The sequence below is a fragment of the Diceros bicornis genome, chromosome 2, assembly GCF_020826845.1.
Source record: "Diceros bicornis minor isolate mBicDic1 chromosome 2, mDicBic1.mat.cur, whole genome shotgun sequence".
NCBI lineage: Eukaryota > Metazoa > Chordata > Mammalia > Perissodactyla > Rhinocerotidae > Diceros > Diceros bicornis.
In genome coordinates this window covers 5,132,797-5,157,097 of record NC_080741.1, presented here as the reverse complement: position 1 = coordinate 5,157,097, position 24,301 = coordinate 5,132,797, and the positions used below count along the sequence as shown (strand labels likewise).

The 24,301-nt window shown below is 36.5% G+C and overlaps 1 protein-coding gene across 3 annotated transcripts in view; it reads left to right on the top strand.

Annotated features, from left to right (window-relative positions):
* The window catches only part of RNF13 (ring finger protein 13), a 147,163-nt gene that overhangs the window by 98,701 nt on the left and 24,161 nt on the right, over nt 1-24,301 (top strand). For all 3 annotated transcript variants that reach the window (XM_058551073.1, XM_058551079.1, XM_058551088.1), the window contains one exon: nt 12,602-12,695. In XM_058551073.1, the coding sequence (XP_058407056.1) occupies nt 12,602-12,695 (94 nt within the window). The remainder of the gene's footprint in view (nt 1-12,601; nt 12,696-24,301) is intronic.

Here is a 24,301-nt window from a genome sequence, read left to right as displayed (position 1 = left end):
AGAAAAAGAAAAACGCAGTGTAAGGATTAGAAATAAAGAAACCCAATTTTTATTTGCTTTTTTTCTTTTTTAATAATGAATGGGTGCTGAATTGTATGTCTTCTATCTGTTGTAGTGATGACTCGTTTTTCTCTCTTTTACTCTGTTCTTATGTTGGATTACATTGATTTGTTTTGTAAAAATCTTTATATTTTGGAGATAAACTATTTGCTTATTATGTATAAATTTTGTCTTTGCATTTTGGATTATTCAGATTTCTAATATGGGTCAGTCAGTTTTACACTTGGACATAGCTGCAAAAATCCTAAATAAAATATTAGCAATCTGAATGTCCAGGTAAGGGCAAGTTTTAGTTTTATGGGGCTAGGATAATCTTGACATCAAAACCAGACGATTCTTTGAGCACTGTTGGTAGGAATGTTAAATGGAGCAGCCGCTATGGAAAACAGTGTGGCAGTTCCTCAACCAATTAAACATAAATTACCATATGATCTGGCAGGTCCACTGCTGGGTGTACACCCAAAAGAACTAAAAGCAGAGTCCAACAGACCTTTGTTCACCTGTGCTCATAGTAGTGTTATTTGCAACAGCCAAAGGTGGAAGCAACCCAGTTGTACGTTGATGGATGAAGAGATAAACAAAATGTGGTATATATGTGTACACACACACACAGGAATGTTATTCAGCCTTGAAAAGGAAGGAAATTCTGACACATACTACAACATGGATGAAGCTTGAAGACATTATGCCAGGTGAAATAAGCCAGTCACAAAAGGACAAATACTGTATGCTTCTGTTTATATGAGGTCCCTAGAGTAGTCAGATTCAGAGACAGAAAGTAGACTGGTAGTTGCTAGGGGCTGTGGGGAGGGAAGAGTGGGGAAGTATTGTTTAATGGGTACAGAATTTCAGTTTTTCAAGATGAAATGAGTTTTATGGGTGGATGGTAGCACAACACTCTGAATATACTTAATGCTGTAGAACTGTACACTTAAAAATGATTGATGGCAAATTTTATGTTGTGTATTTTACCATAATTTAAAATAACATAAAAAAATAACTAGACAAGATAAAACTAGCCCCCAAAAACCCAAGCTTTCCCTTATTTTCCATTTTCTAAAATAGTTTTTTTTGAAAAGCAGTGTAAGTCTTTACTAAATGCCCTTGAAAATGAGAGAGGAATTATATCTCAAAATATACAATTATTTCATGAAAATCCTCATTACAAGGTTTTGTCCCCAGAGTTCCACTCCTCGGGGTGACAGCTCTTTTGATTGCATCCATCTCTTCCCACCCCCAACCTCGACCGATTTCCCTCCTCCCCCTTCCCTGCTCCCATTCGTTCTCCTGGAAAACAGTCTGGCCTGCTCTCAGCTTCTGTTACACTCCTGGTTAGAGGGTAAAGGGAGCGGGGAGAGTGTAAATACTAACATTTAATGTTCTCGTCTTTTATCCTTGTCTCAATTATTAATATTTACAAGATGATTCCAGAGAAACTGCAGAAATGTTTCATTCATTGTCAAATATCACAGAAAAGAGTTCATATAATTTAGGCTGGGGTGGGTTGATGAGACCCATAAGAGAGACCTGTATAAAGTATATTAGGAGTATAGAGATGGGGGCACAAATGGATGTAAATTGGTGAAATCCAGACAATGTCCTTCTCCCTCCCACTACTCTGCTACCCCAAACAGCACTCACCGACATTCCCAATGAGCTCAGTAAAAATGAGTGGGAGTGTCAGGCTTTGGGGGTCATCCCTAGCTGGCTTCTGAGAGGAGGTGGGGGCCCAAGTGTCCTTCAGTAGAATTCTGTAGTCCAGAAGCTTCTTCAGTCCTTTCCCTTGCCTTTCATAAGCCCTGCCCACCCTTCCCTTCACCCTCCTCTCCACGCCCAGTTTGCTAGGATCTCTTTGCAAATAGACTGAAAGTGTTCTCAGCAGGAAAGCAACTACTCTTTTCACTTCCTTTCCTCTGCCTGGGAGTCTTTGGTGGGTGCAGGCTTGGGCCAAGTCCAGGGAGGAATACAAAAGAGTCTTTTGAGAAGGGCATCAGAGTCTTGTTAACAACTGTCTGGTGTGAAATCCAAGGATTACTTCCTTCCTGTGTGACTTCAGGCAAGATGCTTTCCTTCTCTGATTCTCAATTTTTTTTTTTAGTTGATGTTTTAATAGTTTATAACATTGTGAAATTTTGGGTTGTACATTTTTGTTTGTCCATCACCCTATAAATGTCTCCCTTCACCCCTTGTGCCCACCCCCCACCCCCATTGCCCCTGGTAACCACAATACAGTTTTCTCTGTCCATGTGTTGGTTTATATTCCAGATGTGAGTGAGATCATACAGTGTTTGTCTTTCTCTTTCTGGCTTACTTCACTTAACATAATACCCTCCAGGCCCATCCATGTTGTTGCAAATGGGATGATTTTGTCTTCTTTTATGGCTGAGTAGTATTCCATTGTATGTATATACCACATCTTCTCAATCCAGTCATCAGTTGAGGGACACTTAGGTTGCTTCCACTTCTTGGCTATAGTGAATAATGCTGCAATGAACATAGGGGTGCATAAGCCTCTTTGGATTGTTGATTTCAGATTCGTTGGATAGAGTCCCAGTAGTGGAAGGGATCATAAGGTATTTCTATTTTTAATTTTTTGAGGAATCTCCATACCGTTTTCCATAGAGGCTGCACCAGTTTGCATTCCCACCAGCTGTGTATGAGGGTTCCTGTTTCTCCCCATCCTCTCCAACATTGGTTGTTTTTGTCTTGGTGATTATAGCCATTCTAACAGGCATGAGGTGATATCATAGTGTTGTTTTGATTTGCATTTCCCTGACGATTAGTGATGTTGAACATCTTTTCATGTCCCTTTTGGCCATCTGTATATCTTCTTTGGAGAAGTGTCTGTTCATTTCCTCTGCCCATTTTTTGATAGGGTTGTTTGTTTTTTTGTTGTTCAGTTGTGTGAGTTCTTTATGTATTACGGAGATCAACTCCTTGTCAGATATATGTTTTGCAAATATTCTCTCCCAGCTGGTGGGTTGTCTGTTCATCTTGATTCTGGTTTCCTTTGTCTTGTAGAAGCTCTTTAATCTGATAAAGTCCCACTTGCTTATCTTTTCTTTAGTTTCCCTAGTCTGGGTAGACATGTCATCTGAAAAGATTCCTTTATGACCAATGTCAAATAGTTTGTTGCCTATATTTTCTTCTATGAGTTTTATAGTTTCAGGTCTCACCTTCAGGTTTTTGATCCATTTTGAGTTAATTTTTGTGAATGGCGATAGCAGATGGTCCACTTTCCTTCTTTTACATGTGGCTGTCCAGTTTTCCCAACACCATTTATTGAAGAGACTTTCCTTTCTCCATTGTATGTTGTTAGCTCCTTTGTCGAAAATTAGCTGTCCGTATATGTGTGGTTTTATTTCTGGGCTTTCAGTTCTCTTCCATTGATCTGTGTGTCTGTTTTTGTACCAGTACCATGCTGTTTTGATTACTATTGCTTTGTAGTATGTTTTGAAGTCAGAGATTGTGATGCCTCCAGCTTGGTTCTTTTTTCTTAGGAGTGCTTTAGTTATTCGGGGTCTTTTGTTGCCCCATATGAATTTTAGAATTCTTTTTTCTATTTCCGTGAAGAATGTCCTTGGTATTCTGATTGGGATTGCATTGAATCTGTAGATTGCTTTAGGTAATATAGACATTTTAACTATGTTTATTCTTCCAATCCATGTGCATGAGATGTCTTTCCATTTCTTTATGTCATCATCAATTTCTTTCAATAATGTCATGTAGTTTTCATTGTGTAGGTCTTTCACCTCCTTGGTAAGATTTATTCCTAGCTATTTTATTCTTTTTGATGCAATTGTAAATGGTATTATCTTTTTGAGCTCTCCTTCTGTTAGTTCGTTATTAGCATACAGAGATGCCACTGATTTTTGTAGATTGATTTTGTACCCTGCGACTTTGTTGTAGTTGTTGATTATTTCTACTAGTTTTCCAACGGATTCTTTAGGGTTTTCTATATATAAAATCATGTCATCTGCAAATAGTGAGAGTTTCACTTCTTCATTGCCTATTTCGATGCCTTTTATTCCTTTTTCTTGCCTAATTGCTCTAGCCAAAACCGCCAGTACTATGTTGAAAAGGAGTGGTGAGAGTGGGCAGCCCTGCCTCGTTCCTGTTCTCAGAGGAATGGCTTTCAGTCTTTCCCCATTGAGTATGATGTTGGCTGTGGGTTTGTCATATATGGCCTTTATTATGTTGAGGTACTTTCCTTCTATTCCCATTTTGTTGAGAGTTTTTATCATAAATGGATGTTGTATCTTGCCAAATGCCTTCTCAGCATCTATTGAGATGACCATGTGGTTTTTATTCTCTGTTTTGTTGATGTGGTGTATCACGTTGATTGATTTGCGGATGTTGAACCATCCCTGCATCCCTGGTATAAATCCCACTTGATCATGGTGTATGATCTTTTTAATGTATTGTTGTATTCGCTTTGCCAATATTTTGTTGAGGAGTTTTGCATCTATGTTCATCAGCGATATTGGCCTGTAATTTTCCTTCTTTGTATTGTCTTTGTCTGGCTTTGGTATCAGGGTGATGTTGGCCTCGTAGAATGATTTAGGAAGTGTTCCATCTTCCTCTATTTTTTGGAATAGTTTGAGAAGGATGGGTATTAAATCTTCTTTGAATGTTTGGTAAAATTCACCAGAGAAGCCATCTGGTCCTGGACTTTTATTTTTTGGGAGGTTTTTGATTACTATTTCAATCTCTTTACTTGTGATTGGTCTATTCAGATTCTCCATTTCTTCTTGGTTCAGTTTTGGGAGGTTGTATGAGTCTAAGAATTTATCCGTTTCTTCTAGATTGTCCAATTTGTTGGCATATAAATTCTCATAATATTCTCTTATAATCCTTTGTATTTCCGTGGTATCCATTGTAATTTCTCCTTTCATTTCTAATTTTATTTACTTGAGCCTTTTCTCTTTTTTTCTTAGTAAGCCTGGCTAAGGGTTTGTCGATTTTGTTTATCTTCTCAAAGAACTAACTCTTTGTTTCATTAATCCTTTCTACTGTTTTTTTGGTCTCAATTTCATCTATTTCTGCTCTGATTTTTATTATTTCTCTCCTTCTGCTGACTTTGGGCTTTGTTTGTTCTTCTTTTTCTAGTTCTGTTAGGTGTAATTTAAGGTTGCTTATTTGGGCTTTTTCTTGTTTGTTAAGGTGGGCTTGTATCGCTATGAGTTTCCCTCTCAAGACCGCTTTTGCTGCATCCCGTATGGTTTGGTATGGCATATTTTCATTTTCGTTTGTTTCCAGATAGTTTTTGATTTCTCCTTTAGTTTCATCAATGATCCATTGGTTGTTCAGTAGCATGTTGTTTAATCTCCACATTTTTGTCACTTTCCCAGTTTTTTTTTTCGTGGTTGATTTCCAGTTTAATAGCAATTATGGTCTGAAAAAATGCTTCTTATGATTTCAATCTTCTTAAATTTATTGAGGCTTGCTTTGTTTCCCAACATATGGTCTATCCTTGAGAATGAGAATGTTCCATGCATGCCTGAGAAGTGTGTAGTCAGCTGTTTTTGGATGGAGTGCTCTGTATATGTCTACTAGTTCCATCTTGTCCAGTTTTTCATTTAAGTCCACTATTTCTTTATTGACTTTTTGTCTGGATGATCTATCCATTGATGTAAGTGGGGTATTAAGATCCCCTACTATTATTGTGGTGTTGTTAATGTCTCTTTTTAGGTTTGTTAATAGTTGCTCTATGTACATTGGTGCTCCTATGTTGAGTGCATATATATTTATAAGTGATATGTCTTCTTGGTGGAGTGTCCCTTTTATCATTATATATTTCCCTTCTTTGTCTCTCTTAACCTGTTTTATCTTGAAGTCTACTTTGTCTGATATGAGTATGGCAACACCTGCTTTCTTTTGTTTGCCGTTATCTTGGAGTATTGTCTTCCATCCTTTAACTCTGAGCCTGTGCTTCTCTTTAGACCTGAGATGTGTTTCCTGGAGGCAGCATATTGTTGGGTCTTGCTTTTTAATCCATCCTGCCACTCTGTGTCTTTTGATTGGAGAGTTCAATCCATTTACATTTAGGGAATTATTGATATACGAGGGCTTAATGTTGCTGTTTCGTCACTTATTTTCTGGTTCTTTTGCATTTCCTTTGTTTCTTGTCCTCTTTGTTTCAGACTGCCAATTCAGTTTGGCTGTTCTGTCTTATGACTCTTCTAGTTTTCTCTTTGTTTATCATATGTGATTTTGTTTTGATTATTTGTTTAGTGGTTACCTTGAGGTTTGTGTAAAAAATCTTGTGTATGAGATAGTCCATTATCTGATGGCCTCTTATTTCCTTATACTAAGTCAATTCAGTCACTTTCCTCTTCCCTTTCTAAGTTGTTCTTGTTATACTTCATTCTATTTTGTGTTGTGGGTGTGTGTTTACAGTGGTGAGGTTATTTTTATTTTTCGTGAATTCCTTCCTTTGATCTTTGATTTTGGTATTTAAGTGGTTGCTAACCTATTCCGGTAAAGATCTGCTATTTTTCTGAGTTTGTCTACCTATTTTTCTCCTTGTTCCAAGCTTTGTATTCCCCTTCTCTTTTGTTTTTCAGGCCTGAGGCCCTTCTTGAGTATTTCTTGTAGTGGGGGTCTCGTGGCCATGAACTCCCTTAGCTTTTCTTTATCTGGGAAAGTTACTATTTCTCCATCATATTTGAAGGATATTTTTGCTGGATAGAGTATTCTTGGCTGAAAGTTTTTGTCTTTCAGTGTTTTGAATATGTCATTCCAGTCTCTCCTAGCCTGTAAAGTTTCTGTTGAGAAATCCACTGAGAGCCTGATGGGAGTTCCTTTGTACGTTATTTTTTGTTTTTGTCTAGCTGCCCTTTTGTCATTGACTTTGGCCAGCCTTACCACTACATGTCATGGAGTGGGCCTTTGCCTGTTGACATATTTAGGTGACCTTTTGGCTTCACTTACTGGTATTTCCTGCTCCTTCCCCAGATTTGGGAAGGTCTCAGCTATTGTTTCCTTGAATAGGCTCTCTCTTCCTCTTTCCCGCTCTTCTCCCTCAGGAATACCTATAATTCTTATGTTACATTTCCTAACAGAGCCAGATATTTCTCAGAGACTTTCTTCATTTCTTTTTAGTCTTAGTTCTCTCTCCTCTTCCATCTGAAGCATATCTGTATTCCTATCCTCTATAATGCTAATTCTTTCCTCCATATTGTCAGCTCTGTTCTTTCAAGATTCCAGATTCTCCTTTATCTCCTCCATTGTGTTCTTCATCTCCATCAGTACTGATTGGTTTTTCTTTATGATTTCAATCTCTTTTGTGAAGAAACTCCTGATTTCATTGAATTGTTTGTCTGTGTTGTCTCGTATTTCGTTGTTTTTTTATGATAGCTATTTTGAAATCTCTGTCATTTAGGTTATGGATTTCTGTGTCTTCAGGGTTGGTTTCTGGGTGCTTGTCATTTTCCTTCTGGTCTGGTGATTTCATGTACCTTTGCATTGTGGTTCCTGTATTGGCTTTGTTTTTCCACATCCTGGAAATATCTGGTTGCAATTTCCACCCGCCGCCGTGGGGGTTAAGGGCTGTGTAATCTGAGCCCCCAGTGCTCTGCCGCGGCTGTTCCCTGCGATCCACCAGCCGCTTGGTCTGGTCTGGTCGGCTGAGCTGTAGTGTCCGGCTTGTGGGGAGCGGGGGACTCTCTCTTTTGCCCACTGGTTCCCTGGCGTGGGGGGCTTCTCGCTCGCCCCTCGTTATCCGCCCTCCTGGGGTGCTCAGATGCTGATGGTACCCTGTAGCAATTCCTAGTCCTCTGTGTGGGAGTTTCCCACTGGCTGAGGGAGCCCGAAGAGCTACGGTTTCCCACAGAGGGCTGCCCCTCACCCCTCTCTGGGAGCCACGCGGACCAGGATCTCTCATCTGACGGGGAGGGAGAGAAATTCTCCTTTCCTCTCCCCACTTCCTCTGTGGGCCCAGCATGTTCCACTCTCAGATGTGCTGCAGTGTGGATCTTTCTGATCTTGCTTTTCACTGTCTACGAGTCCGTTGTTGGTCTGTGACTGTTCCTTTTGTTGTGTCTTACCAGTGGAAGAGTTTGGGAAAGCTCACTCTGCCAGATGCTGATGTCACTCTAAAATAGTTTTTTATAAAATTGGGATTATCTGTTACGTGACTTTTTGTTAAAGGTTGTCTATAAAATCATCTAAGTCTACTGACCTTTTTCATAGTTACCTGGACATTTAGATGGTTGTCTACTTCTTTATACTAAATTATACTTCTAAGAAATTGTCTAGTTTGTTTTCAAGTATAGTGGCATAAAGTGATTTATATCTATGTACTCATAGATACAGTTTAAAGAGAATTTCTACTATATATGGAATGAGTTCTCTTTATTCATATCCATCTGTACCTTGCACAATGTTGTCAGAAGTTTATCTGTTCTGTCTTTCAAAGAAGTGGACTTTGAGGGCTTTTTTTCCCTTTTGTTCCACCAACATTTATTCTGCACCTCTGGTGAACTATAGGCCCTGCTCTAGGGTCTGAAGATTTATTAGTGAACAACAGAGGTAAAAATCCCTGATGTCAGGCAGCTTACATTCCAGTGGAACTTAACATTCTAAAGTCTTTATTCTTCTTTATCTTTTTTATCTCATGCATTTCTGCTCTTAGCATCATTTTCTTTCTTCTACTTTGTTTGGATATATTGCTTTTCTTTTCTAGCTTGTTGAGCTGAATGCTTATTTTTTTTCTTTATAGTATATGCATTTAGGTTATAAATTTCTCTTTAACAGTCACTTTTAGCTGCAACTCCTAACTTTTTTGGTGGGGTGTATTCTGAGTTCAGATAAAGGTTTTTTTTATTTTTAAATTATTTTTATTTTGTAAGTTAGTAGCTTTTGATAAGGAATATTTTTATTTGTTTTAAATTGAAATTTTTTTTCATTGTTATATAGGATATTTCTTTACCACTCTTGATGTTTCCATCCATGTGAAGGGGAACCTCAATTACTATAGCTCCTAGCCCTTACTTACCTTTTCCTCATTTGGTCTCGAAGGAGATGAAGTATCTTATCTGTGTGGTACATTTGGGAAGAATAAATTAGGGCATGCGTGGCTCAGCTCTGCCTTTCTCTTGGGACCACCCTGTCTTCAGCTCCTCCAGGACTAGTTTTACAATTCTGGGGGAAAGTGAAGGCAAGGCCAGCTCCATTCCAGAGTTGTTTTTGTCTGTATCTGAGTGGGTAAAGCATTCTAATCCTATGGTTCAGTAAAAAGTTCTGTGTCTTTCTCCACTGAGTTAGGTACTCCACCTGCTTCCATCTGCCAGTTCATGATCTTATTTCTCAAGTTATTTAGAATCCAGGTGGCAAAGAGGCATGCTGATTATACGTCCCCCTCAGAAACTCAAATATCCATTATGATTTCTTCTGTGATTTATAAACTATTTTAATAAAGTTTCAAACATATGTATTTTTTTTCCATAGCTTTTTTCTCTCATTGATTTCAAATTCAGTCGCATTGTGGTCAGAAAACGTTGTGTGTTATAGATTCTTTAGTTATTTCCAAAGACCTGCTTTGTGGTTAAATTTTATAAACATTCTCCACGTGTGTGAAAAGAATTGTGGAGTGTCAAGTTCTATATATGTCCATTAGTTTGAGCTTGTGCATTTGTTTTGTCTAGTCTTTTTCTTTTTTAGTATTTTCACATAACATAAAATTGACCCATTTAAAGTGTACAATTCAGTGGTTTTTAGTATATTCACAGAATTGTGCAATCATCACAATTGTCTGTAGGTTTTTGCACTCTTCTACTTTCTAAAGCAGTGTTGGGCAATAGAATGATATTGTGAGCCACATTTATTGTAATTTTTTTTGTGTGTGTGTGAGGAAGGTTGGCCCTGGGCTAACATCTGCTAATCCTCCTCTTTTTGCTGAGGAAGACTGGCGCTGGGCTAACATCCATGCCAGTCTTCCTAAACTCTATATGGGATGCCACCACAGCATGGCTTGACAAGCGGTGCATCGGTGCGCGCAGGATCTGAACCAGCAAACCCCAGGCCGCCGCAGCGGAGCGCGCGCACACTTAACCACTTGTGCCACTGGGCCGGCCCCCATTTATTGTAATTTTAAATTTTCTGGTGGCCAAATTTAAAAAGGTAAAAAGAAACTGGTAAGATTAAAGACTACGCTTATTTAACCTAATAAATCTAAAATGTATTTCAACATTCAGTTAATATAAATAATTATAAAATATGTTTTACATTCTTTTTGTGCTAAGTCTTTGCAGTCTGGTGTGTTTTATACTTTTACAGCAAATCTCAATTGACACCAGCCACGTTTCAGGTGCTCCGTAGCCACATGTACCTAGTGGCTACCATATTGGGCAGCATAGTTCTTTAGTGTTTACAGTTTTTGTCTGCTTGAGCTGTAAATTACAGAGCTTGGGAATTCATGTATTTCTCCCATAATTTTGTCATTTTCTAGATGAAATGTCCTTTTTATCATTGTCATGACCATCTCCTAATGATGATTTTTATCGTTACACCAGCTTTTCTTTTGCTTAGTATTATCATGGTATATCTTCATCTATCCCTTTATTTTTTACCTTTATTTTTGTCTTAATGTTTTGTTAAGTTTTAATCTTGTGTCTTGTAAATACCATATGGTTGGAACTTTTTCTTTATCCAATATGATACACTCTTTAAAAAAAAAACTGGCAGATTTAATCCATTTACATTTTTGTGAGTATATATATATTTGGACTAATTTCTGTTGTTTACTTTTTATTAATTCTGTTTTTGTTCTTTACAGAATTGGATTAACTTTTACTTATTCTCTTTCTTTCTCCTGCTGGTTTGAAAATTTACATTATATTGTTATTCTTCTAGTGGTTACTATTCAATTAAAACATTTATTGAGATATGATTAACATATAATAAACTGCACATATTTAAATTGTACAATTTGGTAAGTTTTGACATATATATATGTATATATACACCTGTGAAACCACCACCATGATCAAGATAATGAAATATCGATCAGTTCAAAAAGTTTCCTCATGCTCCTTGGTAATCCCTCCCTCTCACCCCTTCCCGTTTCCCTTCATGTCCCCCTCCCCCCATCCCTAGGCAACCGCAGATCTGCTTTTGGTCACTATAGATTAATTTGCATTTTCTACACCTTTATATACGTGGAATCATGAATTATGTTCTCTATTGTGTCTGCCTTTCTCTCAGAATGATTATTTTGAGGTTCATATATGTTGTTGAATATACTGATTATTCATTCCTTTTTATTGCCGAGTTGTATTCCATTGCGTGGATATACCACAGTTCTGTTTATCCATTTACCTGTTGATGGATATTTGGGTTGTTTCTTGTTTTGGCCTATTATAAATAAAGCTGACATGGACGTTTGTGTACAAGTTGCTATATGGATATATGCTTTAATTTCTATTGGGTAAATATAAGTAGGAGTGGGATGATTGGGTCATATGGTAAATGTGTGTTTAAATTTATAAGAAACCACCAAACTGTTTTCCAAAGTGGTTGTACTATTTTCAGTCCTGCCAGTTCTGTGTCAGAGTGCCAGTTCCTCCACTTCTATGCCAACACTTGGTCTAGTCAGTCTTTCATTTTAGTCATTCTAATAGGGGTATAGTGGTATTTGTAATTTGAATTTTCATTTTCCTATTGACTAGTTATGTTGAGCATCTCTTCAAGTGTTTATTTGCTATCCATTTATCGTCTGTGGTGACGTGTTTATTCAAATATTTTGTCCACTTTTTCCTGTTGGGTTGCTTGTTTTCTTATTATTGATTTTTGAGTTCTTTATATATTCTGGATGCAAATACCTTATCAGATATGCAATTTGCATACATTTTGTCCCAGTGTGTGGCTTGACTTATACAGTGTCTCTTGAGGACAGAAGTCTTTAACATTGATATAGTCACATTTGACATTTGACTTTAACATTGATATAGTCAAAATTTTCTTTTATGGATGTTGCTTTTGGCATTTGGTTCTGGCCCTGTGGACTTGCTTTTCATTCTTGTAAGCATAGTAATTTATAGTCAAAAATATTTTTTATATTTTATCCAGCATTTCTGAGTATTTGTAGTACAGGTGTTCTGTGTTAGTTCTGTCCATTTTGGTGCTAGAACTGAAAGTGCAGTGACTGATAAGTGAATGTTTGAAAATTTTATTAGTTTGTAACTTATAGGAATTTCAACCCTCCCATCCTTCTTGATCCAGTGGAGTCTTTGTAACCTATAGTCTACCATTTGTATTTTTACAAATAAACAGTTATATGTTATTTATAATGTTTCTCTCAGAGTACATTAAAGATAATTTAGGTCAATGAATAAAAATTCAAAGAATAATTTATGGAGTAAGTAATTACTAATGTAATTTAATGCTTTAATTAATAATGCAGTTAGGATTTAAGTAAATTGAATTGATTTGCAGCAGCTATCCAGAAACTTAAAAGACATTTTTTATTTAAAAGATATTGGTTATTTCCTATTTGCATGTTTAAAATATCTAATTCCATTTTTTTCTCTATTATTTTTAGATCACAAAATTTGTCCAGGATAGACATAGAGCTAGAAGAAATAGACTTCGTAAAGATCAACTTAAGAAACTCCCTATACATAAATTCAAAAAAGGTAAGTGAATGCTTTTATTTTCTAAATAATCACCCTTAGTTTACTTAAGAATACGTGGTGACCATTCTCTGATACTACCTTCCAAGTCCTTGCCATACGCTATGGCTGACACTCAGTTGATAATGAATGAATGAATGTGGGAGATGGTCTTTTGCTGTGCTGTACTCTGGTGAAGGCAAGAAGGGGGTACATGGTCTGCAGAGAATTTAAAAACAATAATGAAACTGATCAAAATGCTTTTTATTATCACCATGTGCCAGCGGTTCTAAACATCACTGGGTAAAATATATTTCTCTGTGCTAGGGTGGTCTGCTCCCGCTGACCTTCCTCCCACTCTCTCTCTCACCGTCGGCCACTGTATTAACATTGCATTAACTAAACACATCGTTGATAGTGTTTTATTAACTAAACACATAGGTAGCGATTATGTGTCATTATATTTTAAATGTATCATCCCATTTAATTTTCATATTTCTATGAAATGGGTACTGTAATGGGTATTATAAATGAAATAGAGGGTCAGAGAGGCAAAAAACTTGAATGTCACACAGCCAGTACTGACAGAGCTGGGGAGGGTGTGAGTCTAACAGTCTAGCCAATATGGTTTCTCCTGTCCATGCTTTAGTGAGCTTTTAGTGCAGGTACATGCTGGTTAAATCCTTTTAGCTAGTAGTTCCCAATTTTCAATTTCATATACCACTAAAAATGTTCTGTTTATTAATTCAGCAGAGAAAATGTGTAGAGAATGGAGAGGAGAAATAGAGAAGGAGGCAATAAAACTAAGTTCTGCCAAATTTTTTTTTCCAAGTAATAAAATGCTTTAAAAACCTACCATTTACAATAACCATTATTTTATGAAAAATATAAAATTGACCAACAAAAAAATAGGAAAAATCACATGTTAAAAGAAAGAAATAGGGACAAAAATTTATAAAAATGCACTGCACTCTCACCATATGGTGTGGATTAAGTAACAGTTATTCACAGACCAGAAGTAGTTTGAGGACTGGCTTTAGGAGTCACTTTTTTAAGCTCTGTTTTGTGTGTTTCCTAAACGCAGAAAAAAAAGTAAAAACAACAAAAAAAATGATGTTGATATTGTCCTGGGCCAAAAAGGGCATGCATAGTTGGGATTTCCTCTGAATAAGATGAGTAGCCACTGTAGGATTTTGAGCAGAGGAAAGATAAGATCTAAGGTAAATGTTAAAGGAATCTTTTTGCTGCTAAGAATAGGGTGTAGAGGGTCAATGATGTAAGCAGAGAGACCAGATAGGAGGCTAGTGCAGAATCCAAGTGGGATATGGATGTGGCTTGCATTAGAGTGGTAGCAGTGGAGGAGGTAAAGAAATCTTAAATTCTGTATATATTTGGAAGATGGAATACACTGGATTTATTGATGGACTAGATGTGGGGAGAGGAAACAAGGATGACTCCAGATTTTTTGGTTTCAACAACAGGAAGGATGACATGGCTTTAAATAGAAATAAAGATGGTTAATAAATGGTGGACTAGGTTTTGGGGGAAAATTTGGGAAATTAGTTTTGGACATGTGGAATTTCAGATGTCTCCTAGACATTATAAATGAGTCTGGAGTTTAAGAGATGGGTCTGAACTGGAAGTATTGGTATAAAGATGTATTTAAATCAAGAGACTGGATGGGATTACCAAGAGAATGAGTATAGATGGACAGAAGAATACCAAAGACATACTGGGGCATTCCAACATTAGGTAAGGAAGAAGAGGAATCAGCAGTCTCAGAGACTGAGAAGGAGTGACTGGTTATATAAGGGGAAAGCCAGAAGAGTGGTTTACCTGAAACCAAGCGATGCGCATCTGTTAAGGAGCAAGCAGTGATAACCTGTGTCAGATGCTCCTGATTGATAAGTAAGATGAGAGCTGATAATTGACCATTAGAGGTTATTGATATCGTGATAAACAGTTTTGACAGAATGGTCCGGCCAGAAACCTGATTTTTGAGAATGGAAGGAGAGAGATTGGAGACAGTAACGATAGACCACTTTTTCAAGAAATTTAACTGCAAAAGGGAGCAAAGAAATGGGGTAGTAGCTGGTGGGAGAAGTTGGGTCAAGAAATAACAGCTTGTTTGCTGAAGGAAATTGATGATGTAGATGATGGGAGAGTTGCTGTAATAACGTCTTTGAGAAGGCAAGAAGGGTTGGGATCTGGTAGACAAGTAGATGGATTGGCCTTAGTTAGTAGCGTGGAGAGTTGAGCTAAGGGAAGGTAGAATATGTGGGTGCAAAATCTTGGTAGATGATTATGGTGGTGAGTCTATGGAAGTGTTCTTTACTTTCAGTTTTCTCAGTGAAGTAGGAAACACAATCATTAACTTAAGGTTGGGGTGGGAGAGGAGATGTTGGAGGTTTAAGAACAGAAAGATATAAAGTATTGTTCTAGGAGAGTAGGCAGGCAAATGGACTAGGGAAATGTGATTGCCCGGCGGCCTCAGCCTCCCTTTAGGGCAGGCTCATGGTTGTGAACTAGTCAGCCTAACTGTGCTTTTCTCTAGCCATGTTCATCTGTATGGAGTGGTGTTTATCTTTACCATCCCTGTTTTAAAAATGAAATACAGCATGTATACAGAAAAGTATATAGGACATATTTCTGGAACCATCCAGTTCAAGAAATAGAACATTACTAGCACCCCAGAAAGTACTGTGTCCCCTTCTAAATCATAATTCCTTCCTCCTCACTGGAAGTAACCACTATCTTGGCTTATGATAATCGTTTCATTGCCTTTCTCTTAACATTTTACCTTAAGTTTAAGTTTATGTATGCACTGCAGAGCAATATGATTTAATTTTTCCTGTTTTTTGAATTGCATTTGTCTTTTTGTCTTACCTCTTTTATGAACAATTTTTTTGGTGAAATTAATCCACTTATTGCATGTATATGTAATTCATTCACTTTCATTCCATTGTATAAATATGTTAATTTATTTATCCATTTTACCATTAGTAGATATTTGTTTTTTGTTTTTTCAGTTTAAGGCCATTACAAACCATGCTTTTAAGAACATTCTTGTACATATATCCTGGTGTATATGAGCGTGAATTTCTTTAGGGTATATACCTAGAAGTAGATTAGCTGGATCATAGGATATGCCTATCTTAAATTTTATTGGGTAAGGCCAGACCATTTCCAAAGTGATGATAGTACCAATTTATACTCCCGCCAGCAGTGTACAGGAGTTCCTGTTTTCCCACATATTTGCCAATATTTTGTACTGACAGACTTTTAAATTTTAGCCAAGCCAATGGGTTTATAAAGATACCTCATAGTGATTTTAATTTACATTTCCCTCCTTGCCAGTGAGGTTAGGACCTGTTTATATTTTTATTTAGCAGTTTGGTTCTTCATTTTCATGAAGTACCTTTCATGTCATTTTTCTGTTGGGTTGTCCTTCCCGTTCCTTTTCATATGTGGGAGGAATTCTTTATATGTTCTCACAACCCCCGCCCTGGAGTTGTGGTGTGTGGCCAGTTAGTCCTTCACTGGTTTTATGTGTTGTAACTGTCTTCTAGTTTGTGGCTTATTTTTTTCACAGGAATTAAGTTCTTTCCATTTATGGTAGTTTTTGTGTGTTTTAAAAGAACTTCTTCCCTATCCCAAAATCACATAGATGTTATATTATCTTCTGAAAGCTTTACAGTTTTGCCTTTCATGTTTGGGTATTCAGTCTACCTAAACTGATTCTGTAAAATGGGGGTCCAATTTAAGTTGTTTCCAATTTGATATTTTACATAAGGATATCCAGTGGTCCCAGAGCTAATTATTAAAAATGCACTGTTCTGCACTGTCACCTCTGACATAAATCAAGTGTCCATGTATGTGTGGGTTTGTTTCTGGACTTCTGTTGGTCTTGCTGCTATCCTCATATCAGTGTCACACTATCTCAGTTACTATAGGTTTATGTAAGTCTTGATATCTGATAGAGTTAGTCCTCCTGCCTTCTTCTTCTTCAACAGTTTTTAGCTATTCTTGACACTTTTCATTTCATGTAAAATTTAAAATCAGCTTGTCAGGTCACCCCATCTCCAAACATATACATATCACTCTTGCATTTTCTTGTAGTAAAGTATATATAACATAAAATTTACCATTTTAACCATTTTTAAGTGTATAGTTCAGTGGCATGAAGTACATTCGCATTGTTGTGCAGTGATCACCACCATCCATCTCCAGAACTTTTTCATCATTCCAAATGGACTCTGTACCCAGTAAACAGTAACTTCCCATTTCTCCCTCCTGCCAGCCCCTGACAACTACCATTCTACTTTTGTCTCTGTGAATTTGACTACTCTAGGTACCTCATGTAAGTAGAATAATAAGTGACTGACTTATTTCACTTACCATAAGGTCCTCAAGGTTCATCCACATTGTAGCATCTGTCAAAATTTTCTTCCTTTTTAAGGCTGAAAAATATTCATAATATTCTATGTATATACCACATATTGTTTATCCATTCATCTGTCGATGGTTACTTGGGTTGCTTCCACCTTTTGACTATTGTGAATAACGCTGCTGTGAACATGGGTGTACAAATATCTGTTCAGGTCTCTGCTGTCACTTCTTTTGGGTATATTCCTAGAAGTAGAATTTCTAGATCATATGGTAATTCTCTGTTTAATTTTTTGAGGAACGCCATACCATTTTTCCTAGTGGCTACAGGTCTGTGTCTAGATTCTTTTTTTAATATTTCTTTTTACTCTAGTAAAGTATGTACATACCAAAAATTTGTCATTTTAACCATTTTTAAAGGTTCAATTCAGTGTATTAATTACAATCACAATGTTTTTACAGATATCACCACTCTTTATTTCTAAAACTTCTTCATCGTTCTAGAAACTCTGTACCACTTAAACAATAACTCCCTATTCTCACTTCCCCCCAGTCTCTGATACCCTCTAATCTACTTTCTGTCATTATGAATTTTCTTATCCAAGATATTTCATATAAGTGGAATCATACATTTGTCCTTTTGTGTTTGGCTTATTTCACTTAGCATAATGTTTTCAGGGATTATCCATGTTGTAGCATGGATCAGAACTTCATTGCTTTTTATGGCTGAATAAAAGCCATTGTGAGTTTTTACTACATTTTGTTTATCCATTCATCTGCCAATAGACACTTGGGTTGCTTCCACCTTTTGGCTATTGTGAATACTACTACAATGAAAATTGGTGTAAAAGTATATGTTTGAGTTCCTGGATTCAGTTCTTTTGAGAACATACCTAAAAGTGGTATTGCTGGGTGATATGGTAATTCTATGTTTACCTCTTTGAGGAACTGCCATACTATCTTCTGCAGCCACTGCACCATTTTACATTCCCAGCAGCAGCGCAGAAGTGTTGTTATTTCTCCACATCCTTGTCAATGTCCTTTGAAACACAAAATTTTTAATTATGATGAAGTCTAATTTCTCTGTTCTTCTTGCGTTTATGCTTTTGGTGTCACAATTAAGAATACATTGCCAAATCCAAGGTCATGAAGATTTACCCCAGTGTTTTCTTCTAAGAGTTTTATGGTTTTAGCTCATACTAGGTCTTTGATCAATTTTGAGTTCAGTTTTTTAATATAGTGTGAGGTAGGGCACCAACTTTATTCTTTTGCATGTGGAAATGCAGTTGTCCCAATACCATTTGTTGAAGAAACTGTTCTTTCCTCATTGAACAGACTTTCACCCTTGTCAGAAATATTGGCTACAGATGTATGGGTTTATTTCTAGACTTTCAAGTCTATTCCATTACTTTTTGAGGGCGTGGGTTTGTTTTTCCTTATGCTGAAAATATCTGGTTGCAGCTTCCACCTGCTGCCACTGGGTGGGGGTCAAGAGCTGTGTATTCTGAGCCCACTGTGATCCGTGGGCGCTCTGGCCAACCGGCTGTGCTGGAGCCCTGGGCAAGGGGAGGGGCTCTTTCTTTCGCGTGCACAATCCCAGGGGTGTCTTGCTCTTCTCTGGCTGTCTGCTCTCCTGGGGTGCTAGCTTGATGAAGACACCTCTGCAACAGCTCAGTCCCCTCCATATGGGAGTTTCCCACAGACTGTGAGAGAACTTGGAGAGCGACAGTTTTCCTGTAGAGGGCCGCCCCTCCCCCCACCCCAAGAGCCGCGTGACCCGGAGTCACTGCCGTTGGGGACGGAGAGGAGTTCTCCTTACCTCCTTCCGCTTCCTCCAGGGATTCCAGCACCTCCACCTTCAGATATAAGGCTGCAGACGTCTTTTGTGTTGTGTGAATGTCTTCTATTGGTATATGAATGTCCTTTTTGTTGTATCTTGGTGGGGAGATTCTATAGGGAAAGCTGACTCCGCCATGATGCTGATGTCATTGATGTACCATACTGTTTTGATTACTCTACATTAGCAGTACATTTTGAAATTGGGAAGTGTGAGTCCTCCAACTTTGTTCTTCTTTTTCCAAGATTGTTTTGGTTATGCAGGATCTCTTGCAATTCCTTTTGAATTTGAAGATCAATATTTTCATTTCTGCAAAAAAGGCTTTTGGAATTTTGATAGAGATTGTGTTGAATTTGTAGATTAAGTTGGTATTGACATCTTAACAATATTAAATCTTCCAATCCGTGAACATGGGATGTCTTTCTATTTATTTAGGTCTTCTTTAATTTCTTTCATCAATGTCTTGTAGTTTTCAGCGTACAAGTCTTTCGTTTCCTTTGTTAGATTTTTTTTCCTAGGTATTTTGTTCTTTTAGATGCTATTGCAGATGGAATTGATTTCTTAATTTACTTTCTGGATTGTTCATTGCTGGTTATATAGAAAACCAACTGATTTTCATAGGTTGATCTTGTAACCTGCCACTTTGCTGAATTTATTAGCTCTAGTAGCTTTCTTGTGGATTCTTTGGGATGATCTATGTATGGGATCATGTCATCTGTGAATAGACATAGTTTTATTCTTCCTTTACAATTTGGATTCCTTTTATTTTTTTTCCTAACTGCTCTGAGTAGATCCACCAGTACAACATCGAATAGCAGTAGTGAAAATGCACATCCTTGTCTTGTTCCTGATCTTAGGAGGAAAGTTTTCAGTCTTACACCATTGAGTATGATGTTAGCTGTATGATTTTCAAAAATGCCCTTTATCATAGTGATAAAATTCTTTTATTTAGATTCATTTTTTGGCACATCCAGTTGTTCTGGCACCATTTGTTAAAAAGACTGTTCTTTCTCTCTTGCTCTGTTGTCAGAGAGCATTTGACTATATTTGTGTGGATCTATTTCTGGGCTTTCTATTCTGTCCCATTTATCTATACATCTGTTCTTTCACCAATTTTATACTGTCTTGAGTATTATGGCCTGATAGTAAGTCTTGAAGTGGGATAGTATCAGTCCTTCAACTTTCTTTTTCAATATTGTGTTGACTATTCTGGTTTTTTGCCTTTCCATATAAACTTTTGAATCAGTTTGTCAACATCCAAAAAAGAAAAAAATGCTGGGATTGGGATTACACTGAATCTATGATCCAGTTGGAAATCCCACTTATTTATGGTGTATAATTTTTTCATACACTGTTGGATTCAATTTGCTAATATTTTTGTTGAGAATTTATCATCTATGTTCATGAGAGGTATTACTCAGTAGTTTTCCTTTCTTGTGATGTCTTTGTCTGGTTTTTGTATTAGGACAATGCTGGCCTCATAGAGTGAGTTGGGAAGTATTCCCTCTGCTTCTGTTTTCTGGAAGAGATTATAAAGAGTTTGTATCATTTCTTCCTTAACTGTTCAAATGTTTCTTCCTGCACAGCCTTCTGGGTCTGGTGCTTTCTGTTTTGTTAGGTTATTAATTATTGATTCAGTTTCTTTAACAGATATAGGCCTACTCAGATTATCTATTTCTCCTTGTGTGAGTTTTGTTAGATTGTGTCTTTCAAGGAATTGGCTCATTTCATGTTACCAAATTTGTGGACAAAAAATTATTCACGTTATTCCTTTATTATCCTTTTAATATACATAGAATCAGTAGTGATGACCCCTCTTTCATTTCTAATATTAGTAATTTGTGTTTTTCTTAGCCTGGCTAGAAGCTTATCAATATTACTGATCTTTTCAAAGAACCAGCTTTTTGTTTCATTGACTTTTTTCTTTATTGATTTCCTGTTTTCAATTTCATTGATTTCTGCTCTAAATTTTATTCCTTTTCTTGTGCTTTTTTTTTTGGAGTTAATTTGCTCTTCTTTTTCTAGTTTCCTAAGGTGGAAGCTTAGATTATTGAGTTTAGATCTTTCTTCTTTTCTGATACATATATATCCAGTGCTATCAGTTTTCCTCTAAGCATTAATTTCACTGCATTCCACAAATTTTGGTAAATTGTATTTTCATTTTCATTTAGTTAAAAGTATTTTAAAATTTCTTTTGAGGTTTCTCCTTTGATCCATGTGTTAGTTAGAAGTGTGTTGTTTAATCTCCAAGTATTTGGTGATTTTCCAGCCCTTTTTCTGATATTGGTTTCTAGTTTAATTCCATTGTGGTCTGAGAGCAGACATTGTATGATTTCTTTTAAATTTGCTTATGTGTGTTTTATGGCTCAGAGTGTGGTCTGTCTTTGTGAATGTTCCATGTGAACTTGAGAAGAACATATATTCTGCTTCTAGTTGGGTGAAATATTCTATATGTCAATTATATCCAGTTGATTGATGATGCTGTTGAGTTCAACTATATCCTCACTGATTTTCTGCTTACTGGGTCTGTCCTTTTCTGATAGAGGGTGTTGCAGTCTTCAGCCTTACTAGTGGATTCATCTATTTCTCCTTGCAGTTATATCAGTTTTTGCTTTATGTACTTTGATGCTCTATTTTTAGGCACATACACTTTAAGAACTGTTATGTCTTCCTGGAGTATTGACCCCTTTATCATTATGTATTGCCCCTCTTTATCTCTGATAACTTTCCTTGCTCTGAAGTTTGCTCTGTCTGAAATTAATATAGCTACTCTGCTTTCTTTTATTAATGTTATTAGCATGTGTCTTAGTCCATTCAGGTTGCTCTGACAAAAATACTATAGAGTGGATGGTTTAAACAACATTTATTTCTCACAGTTATGGAGCCTGGGAAGTCTAAGATCAAGGCACTGGCAGATGTGATGTCTGCTGAGGGCCTGCTTCCTGGTTGTTTAGCCGGCTGTCTTCTTGCTTTGTCTTCACATGGCAGAAGGGGTGAGGGAGCTCTCTGGGGTCTCTTTTATAAGGTTGCTAATACTATTCATGAGGGCTCCGTTGTTATGACCTAATCACCTTCCAGTGCATACCCCCCCAAACCATCACATTGGAGATTAGGCTTCATTTTATGAATTTTGGGGAAACTCATTCAGTCTAAAACAGCATGGAATACGTGTCTCCATCCCTTTACTTTTAACCTGTATATGCCTTTATATTTAAAATGGGTTTCTTATAGACAACACGTAATTGGCTCGCCCTTGTTTTTTGATCCACTCTGATAATCTGTCTTTTAGTTGGTGTATTTAGACCATTGACATTTAAAGTGATTATTGATGTAGTTTATTAATATCTACTATATTTGTTATTGTTTGTTGTTGCCTTTGTTCTTTGTTCCTATTATTGTCTTCCATTCTTTTTCTTCCTTTTGTGGTTTTAATTGAGCATTTTATATGATCCCATTTTCCCTCCTGTCTCAGTATATTAATTATACTTATTTTAAATTTTTTTCTAGTGGTTACCCTAGAGTTTGCAACTAATCCAAGTAGACTTTCAAATAACAATATATTGATTCACAGGTAGTGAAATACCTTATAATAACAAAATATTCCTAATTTCTCCCACCCCACGTCCCTTGTATCATTGCTGTCTTTCATTTTGGTATATGTGAGCATATATAAACATAGATAAGCATACATAATTGAATACATTGTTGCTGTTATTATTTTGAAGAGCCCATTATCTGTTAGGTCAATTAAGAATAAGAAAAATTAGAGTATTTATTTTCCCTTCACTTATTCTTTGTTTGGTGCTCTTCTTTTCTTTATGTATATTGGAGTTTTTGACCTATATCCTTGTCCTTCTCTCTAAATTTCTTTTAACATTGCTTGGAAGTTACTGGCAAGACATTCCCTCGATTTTTGTTTGTCTGAGAAAGTCTTTATTTTACCTTCAGGTTTTTTTTGTTTAAATCTTATCTTTTTTTATTGTGATAAAAGACACATAACATTAAATTTAATATCACAACAATTTTTAAGTACAATAATTTTTAAGTATATGGTTCAGTAGTGTTAAATATATTATGTTGTTGTACTATAGATCTCTAGAACTCTTTAATCTTGCAGCCCTGAAACTCTATGCTCATTAAACACTAATTTCCCCTGCCCCCTTCCCTCAGTCCTCGATAACCACTTTTCTACCTTCTATTTCTATGCTTTTGAATACTTTAGATACTTCATATGAGTGGAATCAGACAATATTTGTCCTTTTGTGACTGGCTTATTTTGCTTAACATAATGTCTTCCTGGTGCATCCATGTTATATAGCATATGACAGAATTTCCTCCTTTTTTAAGGCTACATAATATTCCATTGTATGTATATGCCACTTTTTCTTCATTCATGCGTCTGTTGATGGACATTTGGGTTGCTCCCACCTCTTGGCTATTGTGAATAATGCTGCTGTGAACATGGATATACAAATCTCTCTTCAAGACCCTACTTTGAATGGATATGTACTCAGAAGTGGAACTGCTAGATGATGTAATAATTCTATTCTTAAATTTTTTAGGAACTTCTGTGCTGTTTTCCATAATGGCTGCACCATTTTACATTCCCACCAACCACGCACAAGGGTTCCAACTTTTCCACGTCCTTGCTAACACTTATTTTCTGTTCTTTTGATAGTAACCATCCGGACTGGTGTGAGGGGATATCTCATTGTGGTTTTGATTTACATTTCCCTAATGATTAGTGAAATTGAGTATCTTTTCATGTGCTTATTAGCCATTGTATATTGTCTTCGGAGAAATGTCTATGCAAGTCCTTTACTCAATTTTTAATTGGGTTATTTTTGTTGTTATTGAGTTGTAGAAGTTCCATATATATATATATATATGATATTAACTTCTTATCAGATATATGATTTGTAGTTATTTTTTTCCATTCTATAGGTTGCCTTTTTACTCTGTTGATTGTTTCCTTTGATGTGCAGAAGTTTTTAAGTTTAGTGTAATTTTAATTTTTTTATTATGTTTATTCTTTATTTTATTGCCTCTGCTTTTGGTGTCATATCCAAGAAGTCATTGCCAAAATTCAATGTCCTGCAGCTTTTTTCCTGTTTTCTTCTAGGAGTTTAATAGTTTTAGGTCTTAGGACTTTAATCCATTTTGAGTTAATTTTTGTATATGGGTCCAACTTCATTCTTTTGCATGTGGAAATGTAGTTTTCCCAACACCATTTGTTAAAGAGACTATCCTTTTCCTGTTGTGTAATCTTGGCACGCTTGTCAAAAATCATTTGGCCATATATGCAAGGGTTCATTTCTGGACTTTTTATTCTTTTCCATTGTCTATATATCTATCTTTATGCCAGTACCACACTATTTTAATTACTGTTGCTTTGTAGTCAAGTTTG